The following is a 21,275-nucleotide window of genomic DNA, read 5'->3' as shown; positions in this document are numbered from 1 at the left end:
GGGAGGAGCTTGTGACTATAGCAGGGGCACCCAGATTGCTCCTTGGCCTGCTGCAGGTGTTGCATCTCTCATACTTAGAAGGTCCTATGGGGCAATGGTGGTGGTGGTGGGGAGGGGGGGTTGCAGATGGCCCCAACCCAGACCCTAGGCTCCCAACACAGGACCATCCAGTCAAATGCCAGCCTCGGATGCAAACCTGTTTAAAGAACCACCAGACAGCCAGAATCGACAGCCACGTGGCTGCACCAAAAGATTACGTTTATTTTATTGACGGTAAAAAATAAATTTGTGCATTCACCAAAGAATCACACACACTGCTGCCATCAATGACATCAAACTAGAGAATCCACATGATCTGACATGGTAAAGGAGTGATACACAGCCTCCAGCGGAGGGAGGGAACACACGTCAAACATCAGAAACGCTCCGGGGAGGGGAATCGGCACATTCACAGGTACTGATACAGCCAGGTACAGTTTTCATCTTGAAGAAATTGACACACACAATCAATACAGAGAGACATGAGCCGGAAAGCTGGGACTGTGCTTCCAAAGACTGCCAGGTCGGCACCACCAGTGTGCCTTTGACTCGGTTAGAGGGTTGCCCTCGCTCACAGCATCACACGTGGCCATGGTGACTACGAGGGTTTTTAAAAAGGCATAGTCCAAGCTGGGATGTGCTGAAGGGCTGCAGGGAGAATCTGTTACCCCAGGAAAAAAAAAAGAACCAGCAGGAGCTATGCATTTATTCTTGCACACTAATGCCAAGGTTAATGATATGCCAACTTTTACCTGTTAAAACTGAAAGCACTCCCTGTTAAAGAGACTGATCTGTCACTCTCGGTTTGTGAGGATAAGGTAGCTAGCAGAAGTTCATCAAAGGTCTCCTCAACGGGAGCGTGAGTAGCGCCCTCTGTCAATGGGGCAAGGTTGCTGAAGCATTACTGAAATACCCCAAGAGAACAACAACCTCCCCAAGATCCTAGGTGTTCATATCCAGTCAACTAAATCCACCTTTGCAAAAGCAGGTGTCATTTTCCTGGATCCCTCCAGGATCCCTTCCCTTACTCAGCATTGTCAATGTTGCTCTCCAGAACTAATCAGAGAGGGCAAAGGTTACAGATAGATCGTTTTCTAGGGCAAACTCCATCCCAATCATCAGAACCTTAATATCCCAGACACAAATCGAATGAAGACGTCCATGTGCTCGATACGAAGTAATTTAAGAGCTCTCCAAGATTCAATGAGGGCTACCCATTTAACTCATGATTTTCAGGAACAGGGCCAGGACTCATCAAGCGCTGTTCTATTTTGACCCAAACTGTGAAGTGGCCTCACCAGCCAGCCTCCAAGCAGGCACGTGGTATCCCAGCCATGATTTTCTTAATCCTATTTCCCCTAAAGGTGGGTGAATTTGTTTTTCACAATACCTGCGAAAAACGGGCCATCGTATTCTGGATGAACCTGGTAATCAGGCGCCAAGGCCAAGTGTTGCTAAGCATGATTTGCTGGAATTTCTACTTCTTAAATCTAGTTCTGTGAATCGGGAGGGGGGGGGCGCGGGGGGAAGAGAGTATTTGAAATTACAGTGAATCGTTCAGAATCGCAGGACTACCACAGATAAACCTTCATCGCCTTTCACATATGACTTGGCATTAGAAGTAGGATACCGTGCAACAAATCTTCTTTACCCACGGAACCCCTAACTAAGGAATTAGGTGGCAGCATTGGAACTAGAGAACACAAAATAGCTTCTCGCTCCCGTTGAAATGTACCTGGAGCTGCCAGGTCTGATCCCCATTTCTGTCCGTAAACAACGTCTGTCTATACTCCATACAGCATATGGGTTACACAATTAATTATTGGCCTATTTGTCAAAGAGAACGCAAAGCCTCTAAGCTCTCCACTTCACCACAGCTGCCAAGACATTGGGGAGACTGAAAAATGTCCCTCTTTCATTCGCTGAGGTAGGTAATTGAGAAGCAGGGAGTGAAGGAGCAAAATGACAAGATACAACTCCCAGAAGCAGATTTTTTGCTTTATCTGATGATGACCTGCATTGAAAGTGAAGGAAGAAGTTCAGGCTTCTGGAGACCAAGATAGCCAACCAGTAAAACAGCACCCCCTAGAGTCTCTGGGAGAAAGTAGTCCTCTCTGCAGGTGAGACAAAGGCTGGTAAGTTTTAAACATCTTTGTAGCCAACAGGAGTGGTTTTGACTCTGAAGATTGTGCTGAAAACCTAGGTCGGCCTTTCACATCTTTTCTCAGGTTCTACCTATCTTCTTTCCAGTGCAATGCAGAAGCGGAAGGGAGCGTTCCTCCTTCGCGCACCTACAGCAGCCCCAATCTAACAGCTAAAATCTTTAGGGAGAGTTATGTGCCATATCAGAAGCCGTCAGCAGACTGGCAGGACTGGACACCTGCGGGAAGCGAGCGCACCTGAATAATCCCAAGCTTATTTTAGCCGTGATGGAATGTCAGACAAAAAAGACAATCTTCAGCTACCGAGCGCATTCATATGTGACACGCGAGCACACAAAACTGCTTAAAGGAATCTCTTTTCAGAGAACAGAATCCCGAAGACGGTGGCTTTGATCCTAAGCAGCATGTGCAGAGTTTTTCCGCGTACCCTGAACAGGATGCGCGTGCATTCCTGGTCCTTCCCATTTCAGCCCCAGAAAAGCTACTCCTGAGTGTTAGGGGATCCTCTCTGGGCTGGATAGTTATGCAGCACAGTGGGGGGAAAAATAAATATGCCTCATACAGGTCCCTCAGGATCCAAGCCAATGCTGGTATGAATCTAAATCTGTCCACAAGACACACAGTTTATACTCTGGCTGCCTACAAAGACTTGCCAGAACCAGAAGAACACCCAGCCTCTCGGGAGGTGAAGCTGTGTTTTTGCAGACAGCTCTGACATGACTATGCACCAGCTTGAGGGTAGCTCATGGCCTCCCCTCTGTAAATATCATGATACAAATCAAGATTTAGACACAAAAAAAGGTTAATGCACTGGACGATCCCGCTGAGTCCAACAGAAATTGCATATGAAGACATCAACAGCAAGAACTAGACCTGGCATTTAAGGGTACGCCTCAAAAAAAAACCCCTTCCTGATCTCTGAATTACAAGGAACCTTGCTAATGTGGTGTTCAGGCATTAGCTTGACTCTTGCAACTGGAATTGTGCTCACAATCACGAGATTCTCCGAGAGGAGGAATCCTGTAGGGCGGAAGCTGCCTCAGCTACTCATGGTATCAATGAAGCCCCACACCTCCAGGACTGCAATCTGGAAGGTCTCCGAGCACAACGGCTGGTTGTTGAAAGTGTTGCAGTGGCTGGTTCTTCCGTGGTTCAGATCGGCATCGAAGTAGAGCGCCTGGCCGTCACCGCCGCCTACAAGGAGGAGACCAGATGCTGACTGTTAGAAAAAAGAAATGTGGCTCAACAGAAGACCTTGCTTTGTGTGAAGCTGTGTTACTTTGACCATCCTGGGGACGTGAAGGTTGTGCCTGAATATGCCTGGTCGTTATGGAAAAATGCAACTGTTTTGAGTTGCTTTCAAAACTGCTCCAAGGTCAAAAGCATGCCTCATGTCAGACAGGTGATAGGGTGTACAGGTTTCAGTCCGACCTGTGATCAAGAAGAGTTGGCTTTTATACTCTGCTTTCTCTTTGCCTTTAAAGAGTCTCAAAGCAGTTTACAAACTCCTTCCCTTCCTCTCCCCATAACAGACACCTTGTGAGGCAGGTGGGGCTAAGAGAGTTTGGAGAGAACTGTGACTAGCCCAAGGTCACCCAGCAGGCCTCATGTGCAGGAGGGGGAAAACAAGCCCGGTTCACCAGATTAGAGTCCATTGCTCAAGGGGTGGGGAATCAAACCCATTTCTCCAGACTAGAGTCTGCTGATTATAACCACTGCACCTTGCTTAGTTTAATCACTATACCACAGCACTACACTGGGAGAATGTTTGCAGCAACTGCCTGAGATCTGAGGCAGAACATGAATAGGTGCACAAGATACTCCCTCTGCTGCCAAATACTACCAAGAAATTGGTGTCGTCAATTGAGCTAATTTCATTGATTTGCAAACACAGCACTTTCGCTCTGGCCTGTCTCAATATTCTTACATCTGATTTGTTAGAAGAGAGGTATCACGGTGTGCCACTTCAAAAGCACTTATGCCCTTGCGCCACTGAGGAAGCTGAAGCAGGTTTCAGACAGACTTGAAACATTCTAGGCCAGGGGTAGGGAACCTGCGGCTCAAGAGCCACATGGGCTCTTCTGCCCTTGCACTGCGGCTCCACGAGCCGAGCCGCCGGCCCCATCCTTGCACCAACTGCCCGTGGCCAGCTGGGCCGCGCCGCGGGCTTCCCCTCTCGCCCGCCCTGTTCGAGCTGGGCGGGTGCTTTCCCGGCGGCCGGCAAGGCCAAGCCGCCGGCTTCATCCTTGCCTGCCCTGCAGGCAGCAGGGCAGGCACACCAACTGCCCGGCTTCCCCTCTCGCCTGCCCCATTGGAGCAGCGAGGCTTAGCCGCTGGCCCCATCCTTGCCCGCCCTGCAGTCAGCAGGGCGGACGCATCCATGCGCTTCTCAGAATGAGCGGAGTAAAAGGTAAAAAAACCCAATATATACAGTGTTATCTTTATTTTAAATGTCAAAAATTATTTGCGGCTCCAAGTGTTTTCTTTTCCTGTGGAAAACGGGTCCAAATGGCTCTTTGAGTGTTAAAGGTCCCTACCCCTGTTCTAGGCCAAACCGTACAGAAGGCCGCATAAGAAATAACAGCAGAAATGCACGCACGCACCTATGATGATGCATTCTCTGTCGCCAGCCATGAACATGGACGCTGCTTTGGAAGGCAGGTTGAAGTGCCGGGCAGAAAGGAAGGGGGAGAGGCGATCTGAAGGATCGGGGGGGACGCTGGAAGAGGGCAGAGGCTCCGACGCCTGGGGGGTACCAGCTCCTTGTTCAGGACCAGTCATGGCTAGTTCCGGGTGCTTGATTATCACCCACTCATAGCGCTCCACTTCGGGCACCAGCTAGAGAAAGGAGATGGGGGTTAGCGTTAATTGTCTGCTTCTCCTGGGGTTCTGACCAACTGTGCGCAGTGCTCCCCCAATGAGATAAACCATTCTGAGATAAACCAGTCAGTAGAACTGTTACAAGTTTCACCCTTGGGCTGTCTAGAAGCACAGAGCGGCCCAAAGAACTGACCTTGTCCTACAGACGCTTGCTTTGAGATGGAGTGCCGGTTTCTTCCATCCCTCTCCGCATTGAAACCTTCAACACCCCCACCTCCATCCCACCCCAGCACAGTTTCCAAGGGCCTCTTCAGTGGTCCCCTCCTCCCTCTTTTACCAGTTGAAAAGCTGACAGGGATGCAGCCCAGTATAGAGCCATGAGATCTGATTTGCCCTAGCACTGCCAAGCCATGGAAGGGTTACCAAATAAACTGGGGCGGGGCTTGCTGCCTCCTCAAGGGAGATCCTACCTTTGCACCGCATGGCATTAACGCCGTGCTTTCAAGGTCCACGAACCAAACCCCACCCCACCCGGTGATCCTGCTACACAACAAGATGACTTAATTTGGGGCCAAAGCACTAGGGCTGCATCAGTGCCAATTTAGGAAGGCTGACCTTGCAGCTAACAGGCAGAAAATGGCGGAACCTGCCCACACGAGACAAGAGGAAGGAGGACTCCCCGTTTCTTACCCTGAATACAAAGCATTCCCCTGTCCCAAAGAAGCTCAGCTTTCCTCCTCCTCGCTTGCGTTCATTCCAGTCCGTTGATAAAAAAGCACCGCAGACCTAGGGAGGATGGCAGTGAACAGTTAACGCTCTGGGGAAAAGAGGCGTTCAAACATTCCAAGGCTGAACACGAAGACCAAAAGCGACTCTCCAAGCTGCATTGCTCAGTATAAATGCAAGGGGGGGGGAGTAATCGTACAGATTCACTAGTCTAAAAACTGACGGAGGCTGTGGGGTAGGGGGGTTGCAAATAATTTTTATTTTATCAACAAAGAATTACAGGAAAAGAAAAGAAAGTTAAAAATAAATAAGTAGACTAAGAAAAGGGGGGGGTTGTTTTCAACAGCTCATGCCCACTGCTAATATTGGATCCCCCCCCCCCCTTGAACTAGTGGGTCCAAAATCTAGACCTTTCCAGTCCACCTGTCAGATTTAAGGTCCCCAATATCTGGGGAGGTGAGAGCTAAGGAAAATTTGCCCTATAGCTGGCAAAACAGCCCCTCTGCGTAATCCGGGAGCACTCAGAGGCACACCCAGTATGATACGCCATTCCACCGGAAGTCCCTGTAGCAGAGATTTCTAAGATATCTCTTTCTCTCCTGCATAAGGCAGACACGCCAACCAAAGCGGCAGCCGTAATGGATATGGCTGTGAAATTACATATTGCCGCTTAATCACAGCTGATAGTCTTCCCACTGACTCACCTCTTGGGCAGTCGTCTTAATCAGGAGGAGAGTTGGCTCGTGTCCCTCGCAGTGCGAATAAAACCTGACACAGGAGAACAGGCCTCTTTAGTGAAAACATTCCAGTGCTTACCTAACTCCTGTAACATTCCCTTTAAAGATTGAAACGCTCCACAACATACTCTTCTGAGCCACACCTTATGTTTGGTTTCTCGGTCGACCGAATACTGGGGATGCAGTAACCCAGAAAAACCTGGCTTTTGTTCCATGGAGCTCAAGATGGCAGACAGGGAGTTTCCCCGAGTGGATCCCCACCCAGACTCATTTATTCACATGTGCCCTTCTGAGTTGCTTGGCAGAAGAGCAGCGTACAAAGGGGAATCACTGGAACTGGAAGTCCTGGGTTCAGATCCTACTACAGCTGTAAAGCATATCCTCTGGGACATTCAAGCTCCAGCTTTCCTAACATACAACAGCCATGATTTCCCCCCCGCACTACTGTTGCTCTGTTTGACGATTCATTTCACCATCTGCTGTGCAACTCCCACGGGGAAACGGAGGGGAGAAGGGAAGGATTTTCATTCCAAGGAGCTGTTAAATTATTTTTATCCCCTGAACTGGGAGGAGCTCGGCAACTCTGAGATGAGAGAAAGCTAGAATGTTTAAGAACCCAGCTGTGACCAGTACCGACTGCCTCCCTGTAAAGTTTTCACGTGCCATTTAGGACTTTTAGAAAACAACACCTGCACAGGTAGGCAGGCTAGCCATCTAGAATGCTTCTACCACCCCAAGCAAATATCATCAACAGCCCCAACAGGGTGGTTGCTAATGGCAGGGCTTGCTTTAAGGTCACCCAGGGAGGGTTTGTGCAAGAGATTTTCCCATTCACATCTTTGCGCAAGGGATTTTCCCATCCACACTCCAGCAGTTCTCAGCCCATTCCTGGAAAGAACAGTTCCATGTGTGTATCTCAAGGAACGATGACTAGCACCAAAACTGTGGTAGGAATGAATTATGAACACTTCCAATGAAAGGAAATTTTCAAAACAAAATACTCAGAATTGAGAGATGGCACACCACTGGTTACCCTGCAAGTTAAACAAAGTCCTTCTCCTCTGAATAGTAGCATCCTTGCTATTTTGATCCTGTATACTTGTAACGTCATGATTGCGCATAACAGTTTGTTTTCCTAATAATTGCTTGCTTTCCTTGATTAATGGGGAAAACATGCTCCCCTGTCCCTTCCCCACAGAAAAACTCTGACTTTTTGTCCCTTCTTACATCAGGCCTGCTTTTCTCTCCTCCACAGTCACTTATGTAACTCGGCTTGCTCTGCAGAGTCTACAGACAAAGTCACATTGGATAACAGTGAGCACGACAAAGATTGCTGGTGCATTGACATGTCCAGATCCCAAACACTCTGCATATACAGCCAAGACCGGCTGTGCTAGAGACAAACGTGTGACAGGAGTCAGGATACCGACACTGAGGAAGATACCTTCGCATTCCTTCCCAGGAATGCCTATGTAACTACTCTCGGATTCAAACTGAAACTACCCAACACATCCTACTGCACTGCACTAAACATAAAGCCCAGAGAAGACAATATATAGAACCCCATATTAATAGCCTCCCACCTACATCAGATTCAGGAATTTGACTGCTTCTAAATGATACTAGTCAAAGATGGACCAACGATGTTGCTGGATTCCTTGTTTCAATTTTGCCTGCTGTGTTTTAACTGAGCTCTTGATGTAAAATTTTACTTATGCCATTAAAGGTCAATGAAATGAGTCAGGATACAGGTGCCTGGTCTGGTTTGCTGTCACGTGTAACAACTTACCAAAAGTGGACTTACTCCCCTTAAATGCGTTCTGCCGAGCTTCCAAATGCTGTGGGGGCAGGGGCGCTGAGGCAGTTTTATGCGACAAAGGAACGCCGGAAACTCCTCTGTCATACAAGTTGTTACGTATGAACAGCGAGTTGGGTTGGGCACCTGTTTCCCGACTCATGTCACCCATACTTCGGCTCTTAGATCAATGCGCTGCTGACAATATAGCACTCATGCCACCAGGCAGCTGAGAAAAGGCCGATTAGCCACCTACAATCTTCTTATGGCCTTCTAGGCCACAGATTCCTGTCTGGGTTTACTTAAGGCAATTCACCTGCTCAAGCTGCAGCCGTGCTCCAAGGTGGTGTAAACTAGCAGAGGCTGGCAAAGTGCAAAGCGTTCCGGAATCCATGACCAGATGTCTCTCATCTTCTTTACATCCACGATTTCAGACTTGAAATTTTCAGCGTGGACGGCCAAGTGGACATTCTGCCTGCAGGGCAACGGAAAATAACAGCTGAGGAAAGCCGCAAGGCCAACGGACTGAAGCAGCCACCATTCAGTTCAAGGCTTGCCTTCCAAGGGCCTGGTGGGCAGAGGAGAGCTTCTTTTAAAATTATGCACTGTATGCCACTGGCATAGTGATATGTAAGGAACCTCCAACCTAACAAAATTTAGAGGTTGCTTGAAGAATTTGTAGCCTTTTTAAAAAAAAACAGAAAGACAGCAGCAACCAGTGGCAAACACTATTGTTGACACTGAGAGTATAAGTATTGTGAAGATGAATCTTCAGTTTTCAGTAGCCCATAAACAGAAAATAGGAGGGGAGTCTATAATACACTGATGCTTGTTTATTGCACAAGTGGCTTTCTAATACTCAATAATCCTAACAATATTTTTAAAAAGGATTCCATGTAATTTGCTATTTCAATTATTATGACCAACGGAATTCTATTTCTGTATCTTAACTTTCCTGGGACTGGACTGGACTATTTAGCATGCAGCCAGTTGGAACATGATCTGCAAATGTTTTAAAAACTGACAAGTCCTTTAAGTTATTTTCCTACTATTTTTGTGGACTTGCACGTAGGCAGATTTACAAGGCACTCACCCAATGGGGGAAATACCCCATATACCAAGCAACAGCTAAACTGCAATGAATTCTGGGGCAAATAATGAGCAGCGGATAGAGGGTGTTACAAAAAGAGACTTTATTGATAGCGTTAAGATATTTATGGACAGCACCACTCAAAAACTTAACTGCTGCCACAGTTTAAGTGCAAACTTGATCATGATCTACTCCACTGTAAGAAGCCAGTGTGGTGTGGTGGATAAGAGTTGTGGGAGTCTACTCTGAAGAACCAGATTCCTCTCTCCTGCACATGCAGCCTGTTGGGTGACCTTGCACCCCTCTCAGAACTCTCAGCTCACACAGTGGCAGGCAAAGGCAAACCACCTCTTGCCTTAAAACCCTTGACAGCACACACACAAATGAACCCTCCTACCAATGGGCCATCTTCATACCTGTAGAAATAAGGAACCCACAGATGTCTCAGCTGGGCCTATGATGCGCAAAGCCAATTGAGCACCCAAATGACTGGGGGCCAGAAGCATAAGCAAGGCATAAGGCGGTACAGAAGCCATTTCCTTTGACAGCCAAGTCTAATGCTGGTTTTTAGGATGGTATGATATGTATGCAAGAGCCATGCCATGGAGCCAGCCAAGCCTTGAAGCCGCTGTTCTGCATGCTAGGCGAAAAGGGTGAAATGCAGAAGTACGTACAAGCCCTTCATCTGGCTTCCAATGTAATACTTTACCCCTCTTTGGAAACAGCACACGGGTTTAAATAACGGTCATCTTTAAGGAGATATAGATTTGAGAAGCTCACTATTGTGTGTTCCATGTGGGTCGGGCAATTTTCTTTCAGCCTGACCAAGTCAGCCTGGGGGGTTCTGGCACCATCCCTACACTGTAGAACCACCAGGCAAGTTCTTTGCCAGACCACAATTATATGCTCCATGCTCAGCACACCAATGGTGTATCAAGTGTATAATGCACAATGCTAAAGTGCATAATGCTAATGCCACAGCAATTAAAAACACCACTAAGGGGGAAGAGGACAGTTTCTTCTCTGGTGAAGTCCTTGGCTAGAGAATCAAGGAAGCGGAGAGATCAGTTCAGGGGGAGGGACAGAGAGAGCCCAAAATGTGGATTAGAACCCTAACCTAATTTGATTCTGTTTAAAATGTAGTAACTACGATCCTGAAAATCCCATTACCACATGCTGCTATAGGACTATTTGCAATACTAAAATGGTAAAAAGCAAAATACAGTTCTAGAGGTGCTACAGTTGCGGTTTGCCTCAAAGAGGGCAGAAACAGGAATGGAGGGGAAAATGGGAAAGAGCCAGCACAGTTCAGATATAGGCAAAAATTCTACCAACGTTGAGAGTCAGAATGGTGTAGTGGTTAAGAGCCGGTGCACTCTAATCTGGAGAACCGGGTTTGATTCCCCGCTCTGCCACTTGAGCTGTGGAGGCTTATCTGGTGAACCAGATTATCTTGTGCACTCCAACACATGCCAGCTGGGTGACCTTGGGCAAGTCACAATTCTTTGGAGTTCTCTCAGCCCCACCCACCTCACAAGGTGTTTGTTGTGGGGGGGAAGGAAGGAGATTGTAAGCCCCTTTGAGTCTCCTTCAGGAGAAAAGGGGGGGGGATATAAATCCAAACCCTTCTTCTTCTACAGTTAAGACTGAGGCACGGGTAAAAGGAAAGTGGCACCAAAGAAAACCAGCTTCCCTGAAACTCAGCATCTGCCCTGTTTTCATCAGCCATTCCTCCCACAAGTTAAGACTGGCGCACACACTCTCCAGCCTCATAACCATCCTCTGATGGAGGTGAGGCAGGTGCCAATTTATGTCAAAGAGAAAGGTAGAAGGGGGTCCAAGGTTACCCAAGGTGAATCACAGAGGAGCAGTTAATCTGAAACTTCAGTCCTCCATCCTAAACCACTGTCATAATACTGCCCCTTAAAAATTCAGATCTGGTACACGATCAGTTCTTGAGCTCTCAATTGAAGACCTGACTCTCCTTTTCTAGTGTGAGAGGCCAGGGGGAAGGGGTGGATAATACAGTCTCCCCAGCGCTTTACAATAGGTACATCTGCAATGAATGTACTCACGCCCTGCTCAAACCCAGCAAATGGCCCTGTTTCTTTCTCCTATGCCTGCCTGCAGGCAGATGTGATTGCAGTAACTCTGCAGCAGACATAGAGGGTACTGCGGTTTCCCCTTTCCACATCACTTGCCTAAGGAAGCAGCGTTTGTTCTGTAGGGTGAAGAGCTGCTGTTTTGGCTTTTGTACTTTGAGGCAGGAACTCTGCAATAAGCGCAGATATGGCTTTAGGCAGGAAAGGGCAGGAGTCAACCAGTGCATGGGACCCCCCCCCCCCTACAATTTGAATGCACGGTTGGCAATGGATCGGAGACAGACGGTTGGTGAGTTGCTGCCGACACGCACACACCACAGCCCTGCAGGCCCTGTAAGAGAGAGGTGCAGCAACGGTATCAGTTCTATCTGGTCCCTTCTTTCCCCACTTCCTCCTTTTTCTGAAATGTATGAATGCTGATTTTAAGGGGTGTAGCTGGATGTTAGCTGTTATCCCTTATTGGAATGAATGGTGCCAGGATACAGGTAAGAGTGCTTCACTGATTTATTGAAGTTTGACTGATGTTGTATGCTGCCCTGAGCCTATATGGGGAAGAGTGTCCTCAAAACCAAATAAGAGGAGGAGGAGGAGGAGAGGAGGAGATGAAGAAGAGGAGGAGGAGGAGAAGGAGTTTGGATTTATACTCCACCTTTCTCTCCTGTAAAGAGACTCAAGGTGGCTTACAAGCTCCTTCTCCCTTCCTCTCCCCACTACAGGTTTCCTTTCCTACTTTCCTTTCCTACTTTCCTTTCCTACTATCGGATCCTCTTAAGATGCCAGCCACAATGCAGGTGAAACGTCAGGAGAGAATGCTGCTAGAACACGGCCACACAGCCCGGAAACCACACAGCACCCCACAGGCATCATGGCAAGCTCTTTACCTGAGACAGGGCCTTAGGGAGGAGAACTGAGCATGAACCTGGATCTCAAAACATCCCTAGAAAAGGTCCCTTGAAGCACAGTTAAGCACGCAAAGGGACAAGTGCACTAAACCGCTGGTAAGGGCTTCTCTTCCCCTAACTTGGCCTGAACAATCACACGCCTTCTGATACAAGGCAGCAGATGCCAAAATAGTACCTTCTGCAGACAGCAGACCGTGACTGGAAAACGGTAAGTAGCTATTAAACCTCTTTTTACCTGCCCACACAGAACAGCCTCACATATGCTAACATGTCGCTCACTGTTTGGAATCCCTGGATTACGATCTGCCAGCATTATTAGTCTTCACTGCATCAGGCATAAAATTCACAAGCTTTACAGCACTGCAGAGAAGGCAAGCTAGATTAGGTCCCTTTTGCTGTACTGGTAAAAGGTTTGCAGAGATGTTCTTGATTTCCCCGCCACCATCATCACGAAGGGCAGCCGCCACCTAGCACAAGCAACAAGCAGCCACGAGGCATCCAAGCCAAGCAAATGAGAGCGGGAACCCAGCGTGGAGGATTCAAACACGTAGAACCTACCTGTTGGGAGATGAAGTGCTGCAAGGGAGGAGGGTGCAGCAGATACAGAAGGGACAGAAGAAGGTGGCACGCAGTGAGACAAAAAAAAAGAAGAAGTCAGGAAAAGATCAGCAATTTCTTACACTCCCAGAGCACACGGAAGAAGCCTATGCAGAGAGATTTGAACCAGATCAACAAATTAGACAGTAAACAGACAGTCAAACATTCTCCAGTTCTCAGCGTCTTCCTTACCATTACACAAAACTGCCTGTTCCATTTCTTTTTCAACTCCTACATTTCCACAGCACAGGTCCTGTGACACTTATTATTTTACCTGCCCATTCCACATTCAAGCCTGCCCGGATTCTGGAACCGCCAGCCCAGACAAACGAAGCATCAGAATTAAAGCCTGATTCTTTCGGGACACCTACGGATCCCCATTACCTCTTCTGCTTGACCGTTATGCCTTTCTGCTGAAGAGCCTTCTCGTTCGCCATCTGAAGGAGGTGGATCTCCTTCCGCGAAAAGAGCCGGATGGCAAAAGCTTTCTCTAGCAGTTTCTCGGGGGACACGGACTTTGCGATGTCCCTGACAAAAGCCCGGATGTCCTGCTGCACGTTTTGTGACTCCATCGTCTGCCCGACCCTCCCCTTGTGGAAAAATTTCAGGAGGGCCAGGGCGACGCGGTAAAGCACCTTGTAGCCCTCCACCAAGAACACGTCGAAGACTCGCGCAATGTACGTCAGGGGCAGCTCTCCAAAGAGCCACCGCTGCCAGTCAGAGTACACTTCCAGAACATCCTCGGATACGGCCACCATTAGCTTGTGAGCTGCCTGACAGTACTTGTTCACCAGATCGCCAAAGGTCATGCAAGACGACTCAAAAGCCAGGAAAGTCTGGTCGACGAAATGCTTGGAGGGATCGTTGCAGGCGAGGAGGCGGCAAGCTTTTTCAAAGCACTCTGCCTCGTCCCGGCTGTAATGGAGGAGGAGTGCCACGACAGAGGGTAACGCCGGGCAGAACGATATGTCCGGGAACTGGCTCGCAATGCATGAGATTATCTTCCTCACTGCGCCCACCCCCTCTGCATTCAGGCAGTAAGTGGGAACTAAGCTGTCGTCCACGAATTCAGGCAGCGGGAGGGCGCTGATGTTACGTTTGCCTGCAATCTTCACGACAATGTCCCGGTAGACGTTGGCATCTGGTGTCACTGTGCGGCAAGGGATGTTGCCAATTAGTTTGTGATACACTTTGGCCCTCAAAGAGTGGTTCTTGGCCCAATAACCCTGGCGAGCCAGTTGCTTCAGCTCTTGGAATTCTGTGCTGGTCAGTTCTTTAGAGTCCTGGTCTTGGATAGAAGCGTCCATCTTGTCCCAATCTATGAAACGGCTATATTCACCCATGGCTGCTGAGGGTCTTCGCAAGGTGGCATGCACACGCTCACACTGTTTTGGGCCCTGGGAAAAGAACAGAAAGCACGAACTGTTATTTGAGTTTTACTGATACTGAAGAAATACATAACAGCACATATTGGTTCAGTTGAGAGGGGAAGAGAGTTTGTGAGCCACCTTGAGCCTCATTACAGGAGAGAAAGGTGGGGTATAAATCCAAAACTCTTCTTCTCTTCTTCAGCTTGCCCAGAAGATAGTACAACTGCCCAATGGAAGGCCCAGATTTGCCTTTCCCTCTGTGAACAGCCTTGCTCTAACACCAGGACGCTTGTGCTATCCTACGTGAAGTCCTACTGGTGAGAGTCAGATTTTAATGGAAAGGAAGATGTTTGTTTCCAACTTCATGCTTCTACAGCATAAATGGTTTGCAAGTCCCTGGCCTCCTTCCCACCAAGACACAGAAATCTTCACAAGCAAGACGAACCACGCATTCATCAGGCATCACTGCAGCACATTAAAAGGAACAGGCACGCTGACAGAGGCTGTTTCCCAACCTCAGGACTGATCTAGTCCTGTCGATCAATGACATTTAACAAAACGCTGCTGGTGTTTCTGCAGTCTAATTCTTCCTGTGCCAGTGGACAGTTCAATGGATCCCCTTAATGAGGTTAAATGCAGCTCAATGAATTGCCCTCGGCTCCGTTTACACCAGAACCACATGCTACGCTCGGCCCCCGGGGCTCAGCTGTTGGAATGCAAATCCCAATAATACCCTGATGATAATCAATAAAACAGACCGAGTGACAATTGCTCCACTTTCCAACTTCCTTTGGGTACAATTGTATTTTTTTAAATCTAGTAGCTACTCCTCACTATGGTACTGCAAGGACAAGACTGCAAAACAAGCCACATGAACATACAAACGCTTGGAAACTTCGCAAAGGTCTACACCATTGTAGATATAAGCCCTGGATTGTACACCTGGATCAAAATCCCTGTTAACGATATAATGAGGGATAAAAATACTGGCACAATAATAGCTCCTGTCACCTCCTCAATTTAAAATAATCACTTTCCTTGGCAGGAATGAGAACTGGAGAACAATCACTTAGTGAACTCATACTCACATAGCTGACAGTGGACTGACAGAATTCTACCCATTCTCCCTATAATACCAACGTGTCATCACTCTGCGTCGCCCTCTCCTGACCTTGCCCACGCTGGGACAGTTTTTAATGAGTATGTATACCGAGCGGGGCTGGGTGGTCCTCGTAGGTTGGAATTTGTTGCCATATTGACTTTTAATGACAGGTAAGTCGAGTATAGGTAAATCTAGTGATTTTATGCATTAGAAACATTGTTTTGAAGTATGCTTGTAGGCCACCCTGAGCCCAACTTTGGTCAGGGAGGGAGGGATATAAATTTTATAAAACAAATGAATAATGGAAGAGTATTCAGTTGCCTCTGGGAAGAGAGCCAGGCCCATGAAGAAGAGTTTGGATTTGTACTCCACCTTTTTCTCCTGCAAGGAGACTCAAGGAGGCTTACATACTCCTTTCCCTTCCTCTCCCCACAACTAACACCCTGTGAGGTAGGTGGGGCTGAGAGAGCTCCGAAGAACTATGACTAGCCCAAGGTCACCCAGCAGGAATGAAGGAGTGCAGAAACACATCTGGTTCACCAGATAAGCCTCTGCCACTCAGGTGGAGGAGTGGGGAATCAAATCCGGTTCTCCAGATTAGAATCCACCTGCTCTTAACCCCACTACACCATGCTGCCTCCCAAGTTGAAAGTCAACTGAGCTGAAAGTCAATTGAGCAAAACTAGATCAACTGAGTTGAAAGTCAACTGAGCAAAACTAGACCACACCCTACCAGCCTGAACGAGGTGGGATGGGCAAGAAATGCCTCTCCCTGCCAACGAGATGGAAAAACAGTTTGTGAGTTGATCCATCTTGCAATGGCAAGGTTAAGAAAAACAGCAGCCCACAGCACAGGCCGCTCGCAAGATTTTGAACGAAGAGCCTTCGAAAGACAGCATTCATAGAACACTGTATGCTTTCACTATCCACGGCAGCAAGCGCAGGAAGCATTTAATTAAAGGCTGGCCGGCCTGGATTGTTATAGTCTCCAGAGATTCAGTCAGATAAATAGGGCAATGGAAGAAGAGGTCGGGTTAATAAAACACACTACTCGAGGGGAAAAAAAACACACACTGTTCGATACTGATTCAGTAACACTGACAAGCTAAAAATGCTAATCCAATCTTAGGCCAAAACATTTCAAGTATCAGCAGGATTTCTGGACAGAAAATATCGTGTTAAATTGTTTCCTCATCCAAGCCACGAGAAACGACTTAATGATGCATTTTAAGACGCTGGTTTTTACCTTTGAAGCTCTTCATGGCCTGCAACCCTCACAACTAATGGCTCACATTTGCCTACAGGAAGCCCTGTGCCAGTGATTTTCCTGGGACAACTTCCTGTCAATCCAAGCCTAAAGGTAGGTACAGCATTTTAAGAAACCTGTTTGCCAGTCTGCTTGAAATGGTCTGCCAGTGGAAGTTGGGAACCAACCTTCTCAACATCAGCAAGGCAGAAGGCAAAGAGCAGATTTAGGATGACGTAGCAGAGTCTTGCCTGTGGATTGTTCTGTTGAAACACCTATTTCTGTAGTTTGGCCAGATATAGTAAAATATTTCTATTACAGATAATTTTGTTAGATTACAGGGGCAATCCTATGCCACTTTTTCTGGGGGAGGGACTGATTATGCAGTTAAAATATCTGAAGCCTATTCAACTGGCAAATAAAAGTATTACAAAATATTTGGCCCAAAAATGTTTTAGCACAAGTCAAATCAGGTATCAAGGGCAGGCCAAAAAACCAGATCTCCCCTCCTCCCGAGTTATTCCTCCAACAACTCAGTCGTGAGAGAAAACAAAATGAGAAAACAATTAAAACACATTCTGAAAAGTAACTTTACTGTGCAATCCTAGGAACGGTCACTCCAGTTTAAGCGCACTGACGTGAATAGGTATCCTCGGGATAATAATGTTAGTCACATGTATTTCCACTGCATGAGCTTCGTAAGTAGGGCGACGCTACAGAAATGACTCTTGCCATGATTGTAACTAGTCTGTCTTCTGGGAAAAAAAGGGGGCACCTGGTGTGTAGCTCCTTAAAACGCTCACCAAAGTGTACACGGGAATAACATGTCAAGCTCGAAGTGGCTTAGGACAGGTTAGAACCAGTGCGCTCTGAGACAGCCAGAGACAAATCAAAATCCAATGAGGCTCTTGCTACTCTTAGCAAGAGTACTCTTGCAATACCCTAATTACCTGCTGGTTACCATAGAGTCAGGAAACCCAGGCATGTATTCAGTTATTTTCCCTCGTCATAACCAAGAAAAACAGCTGACTTCATCGGGAGGCAGGGAAGAAGAAGAGTTGGATTTATATCCCCCCTTTCTCTCCTGTACAGAGACTGAAAGGGGCTTACAAACTCCTTTCCCTTCCCCTCTCACAACAAACACCCTGTAAGGTAGGTGAGGCTGAGAGAGCTCCAAAGATCTGTGACTAGCCCAAGGTCACCTAGCTGGCATGTGTTGGAGTGCACAGGCTAATCTAGTTCCCCAGATAAGCTTCCACAGCTCAAGTGGAAGTCCATGAACACTGGACTCTCAAGTGGACCCAGGAACACTGACCTTGTACCCCATACATTTGCAAGCTTAAAGGCCAACATCATATTTTATTTAAACCAGTATTCCACATGCACGCAAAACACCACAAAAGTTTCAGATATTTAGGTAACACACATCCACTTTGATTTGTTTTCTCTTTTTAAAGACAGCAGCTTGGTGATCACTGGGGACTCTTAAGACCCACAAGAGCATAATGAACACAAGCTAACCTAACCCTATCAACACAGAAACTGCCTGTTTTGCTTGGAAGTTTGACTTTAAAGGCGTGCTGACATTTTTAAACATTTGCTCATTCTCGAAGACCACTGAAAACTTCTGTCAGTTCAAAGGTTCCTCTCTGTAAACTTTAACCAAGGAGCCACAAAAGTCCCGAATGTACCAAATGCTGTAATGACAATACAAACAATTCCAGAACTGATTACTTATGATCCCACGAAACATTCTATTCAATACAAAGTTCTGTTATCACAAACACTGCACGCGCCCATCTTTCTTTATCTGCTGACGCCACACTCTGATCGAAAAGCATGCTTATCAGTTCTGAAAGGAAAGGAGGAGAGACAGAAAGAGATTAAAAGGGGAATGGCTATAACATGTATATGAAAACAACAGTAGTTACCACTCATCTCGTTTGAGGAGTCCAGTCCAAGGAAAAGCAGACAGCACTAACGCCACAAATGACTCTGGGATGTTTCCTAGTCTGGCTGACCTAGAAATTTCTTGGTGACTCCTAAGAGCCAGGAATGCCTTCCAGCACTGGATAAATAACTACAGTTCAGCTAGCTTGACAGGCATTTCAGCATCCAAACCTTTTCCTTCATAATACATGCCTCGTCTATTCAATTCCTGGGAGCCCTCAATCTCTGGACTCTTCCTTCTCCTACCCACAGTCCAGCGTTGGGCAAGGTTTCCCATCTGGCGAAATCATGCCTTCATTGCTAACTCATGCTTTGAATTAGGTTTTAATTACAAACTCATGGTTGTTTTGGAGAAAGCTCACGGTGAGCACAATGACTATTTTTGGACCGCTTCACAGTATGTCAAAACAGCAGCACCGAAAGGGGCAGGGGAAATACTCAGAGCCCCGGCTACTGGGGATTTCAGACTAGCCCATCAGGACTCCCCACTCAAGCGACAAAATATAAGCACACGCTTGAGGATCGAAAAGCATGCTTATCAGTTGTGTTTTTGCAACAACCGCTCGGTAACTGCGAACAATTCGTTTTGCTTGGAGTGCCAACATCAGCTTTCACTGATAAGAAATGCCAATAACTCCTTCACTTGAGATTTTATGTGAGATCCAAAAGATAGCTTCCCCAAACACAACCATGCTTGCAATAAGCAGTTTTTAAAAATGCATGCATCCCCAAACATTAATATCTCTCTTAAGTTAACAGTTCATTCTATAGTATATTTTTGAATGACAGTTCTTTATGAGGGGGAGGCTATTCCCCCCCTCAAAAAAAGCATAGGATTGGTGTTTTAACCTTTGTTTCAAAGAGTAGCCATATTGGTCTGCAGTAGATTTGAGCCCAGTAAATATCTTTAAGAGTCCAGCAAGATTTTAGCAGTATCTGACGAAGAGTATGTAAAGTGGCATCGAGTCACAGAGTGATGGCAACCTTCAAGAGGAGGAGAAGAAGAGGAGTTTGGATTTATACCCCACCTTTCTCTCCTGTAAGGAGACTCAAAGTGGTTTACAAGCTCCTTTCCCTTCCTCTCCCCACAACAGACACCTTGTGAGGTAGGTGGGGCTGAAAGAGTTCCCAAGAACTGTGACTAGCCCAAGGTCACCCAGCAGGAATGTAGGAGTGCTGAAACGCATCTGGCTCCTCTGCCACTCAGGTGGAGGAGGGGGGGAATCAAACCCGGTTCTCCAGATTAGAAACGAATGGAGATAGTTTGCCATTGCCTTTCTGTGTATAGCCATCCTGGTATTCCTTGATGGACTCCCATCCAAGTACAAGCCACAGTCAACCCTGCTGCAGCTGGCAGAATCGGCCTAGCCTGGGCCAGGGCCCTAAAAGGGCTAATTGTTATAAAAAGTCACTAACTAAAAAGGGGGGAAACAATATAGAGAACTGGTTCTGGTGGGTTTTCCGGGCTGTGTTGCCGTGGTCTGGTGGATCTTGTTCCTAACGTTTCGCCTGCAACTGTGGCTGGCATCTTCAGAGGTGTATCACAGAAGGAAGTCTGTTACACACTGTGCCCAGTGTCTTCTCTCTGTGATACACCTCTGAAGATGCTAGCCACAGATGCAGGCGAAACATTACGAACAAGATCCACCAGACCACGGCAACGCAGCCCGGAAAACCCACCAGAATCAGTTGAATCCGGCCGTGAGAGCCTTCGACAATACAATATAGAGAACCACTGTGGAGAAGCCCCCAAAGTATTGGACTGGTCTGCAGGAGAACTAAGGGATCTCCAACCTATGGCTTTCCAGACGTTCATGGGCTGCGATTCCCATCAGCTCTGCCAATGTACCATGCTGGCAGGGGCTGATGGGAATTGTAGTCCACGAACACCTGGAGGGCCATAGCTCAGAGACTTTCACCCCCCCCCCCCCCCCGCTGCTATGGAAGCTTATCGACCGTGACCCAGGCCACTCCTTCCCAGCCCGACCCTCCTCACAGGGGTGTTGTGAGTGTCCAACTGGAGGCGAGTAGAATATTGCACGCCGTTCTGGGGGGAAAGGCGGGGTACAGATGAAGTCAACCCATATAAATAATTCCCTTACGACGAAGCAGACTGGGCTCCTGACCGTTGCCCCCCAGCCCCTCACCCCAAAACCGACCGTTGCTCGCGAGCCCCGCCCCTCCCGCCGGTACGCGCTCCCGCCCCCTCTCGCCCAGCTCCCGCCCGTCCTTCTTACCCCCAGGCCCGGCTTCAGGTCTCCACATGAGCGGGCAGACTGCGCACGCGCGCTGATCTCGCGCCGCCAGCCGGGCGGCGCGCGTGCGCTCTCTTTCCCTCGCACGCCCCCCCCCTCCCCCGCTCCTTTTTCAAACGCGGCGAGAAGCGAAAGGGGAATGAAAGAATGAAGCAGGTCAGGTGCGTGTCTGAATGCTCAAGATGTCTCCTACCCGTGCACAATTCTGATTCCGATTTAAAATCCGTGTTAAAAAACAAAAATCTAGCAAGGCCCTCTTTTGCTACGACAGACAGAACTGCCCCTTTGCAAGCGAGCTCTGTGCCCACACATGCGGCATAATCCCATACAGTTTTTGTGCACAGTATGTTTGTCATTCTTTTAAGATATCCTTGGACGTTGA

General features: G+C 47.7%; 1 protein-coding gene across 5 annotated transcripts; it reads right to left on the bottom strand.

Moving 5' to 3' along the window:
- Nucleotides 1-225: 225 nt before the first annotated feature.
- On the bottom strand, nt 226-20,953 carry TBC1D24 (TBC1 domain family member 24). 5 transcript variants are annotated; one of them, XM_048495044.1, is made up of 8 exons: nt 20,876-20,953; nt 13,355-14,367; nt 12,932-12,949; nt 8,596-8,754; nt 6,452-6,515; nt 5,712-5,807; nt 4,805-5,039; nt 226-3,395 (listed from the first exon to the last, which is right to left on the bottom strand). In XM_048495044.1, exons 2-8 carry the CDS (start codon nt 14,311-14,313, stop codon nt 3,241-3,243), a joined length of 1,686 nt encoding a protein of 561 aa, XP_048351001.1. In that variant the 5' UTR covers nt 14,314-14,367; nt 20,876-20,953; the 3' UTR covers nt 226-3,240. The 5 variants fall into 5 exon arrangements, with proteins under 5 accessions (XP_048351001.1, XP_048351003.1, XP_048351002.1 ...); XM_048495046.1 differs by lacking the exon at nt 20,876-20,953 and adding an exon at nt 18,620-18,843; XM_048495045.1 differs by lacking the exon at nt 20,876-20,953 and adding an exon at nt 18,423-18,541.
- Between the last annotated feature and the right edge of the window lie 322 nt (nt 20,954-21,275).

Source organism: Sphaerodactylus townsendi, linkage group LG04 (genome assembly GCF_021028975.2).
Source record: "Sphaerodactylus townsendi isolate TG3544 linkage group LG04, MPM_Stown_v2.3, whole genome shotgun sequence".
Taxonomy (NCBI): Eukaryota; Metazoa; Chordata; class Lepidosauria; order Squamata; family Sphaerodactylidae; genus Sphaerodactylus; species Sphaerodactylus townsendi.
Note: the sequence above shows the minus strand (reverse complement) of the source record. Positions and strands in the feature narration are given on the sequence as shown.

Bases quoted from the DNA above. Each gene is read 5' to 3' on its own strand.
- TBC1D24 (XM_048495042.1), bottom strand. The intron at 5,808-6,451 runs GTGAGTCAGTGG...CATCCTCCCTAG, and splicing joins TTAAGACGACTGCCCAAGAG to GTCTGCGGTGCTTTTTTATC. The intron at 3,396-4,804 runs GTGCGTGCGTGC...TCCTCCTTGTAG, and splicing joins CAGAGAATGCATCATCATAG to GCGGCGGTGACGGCCAGGCG.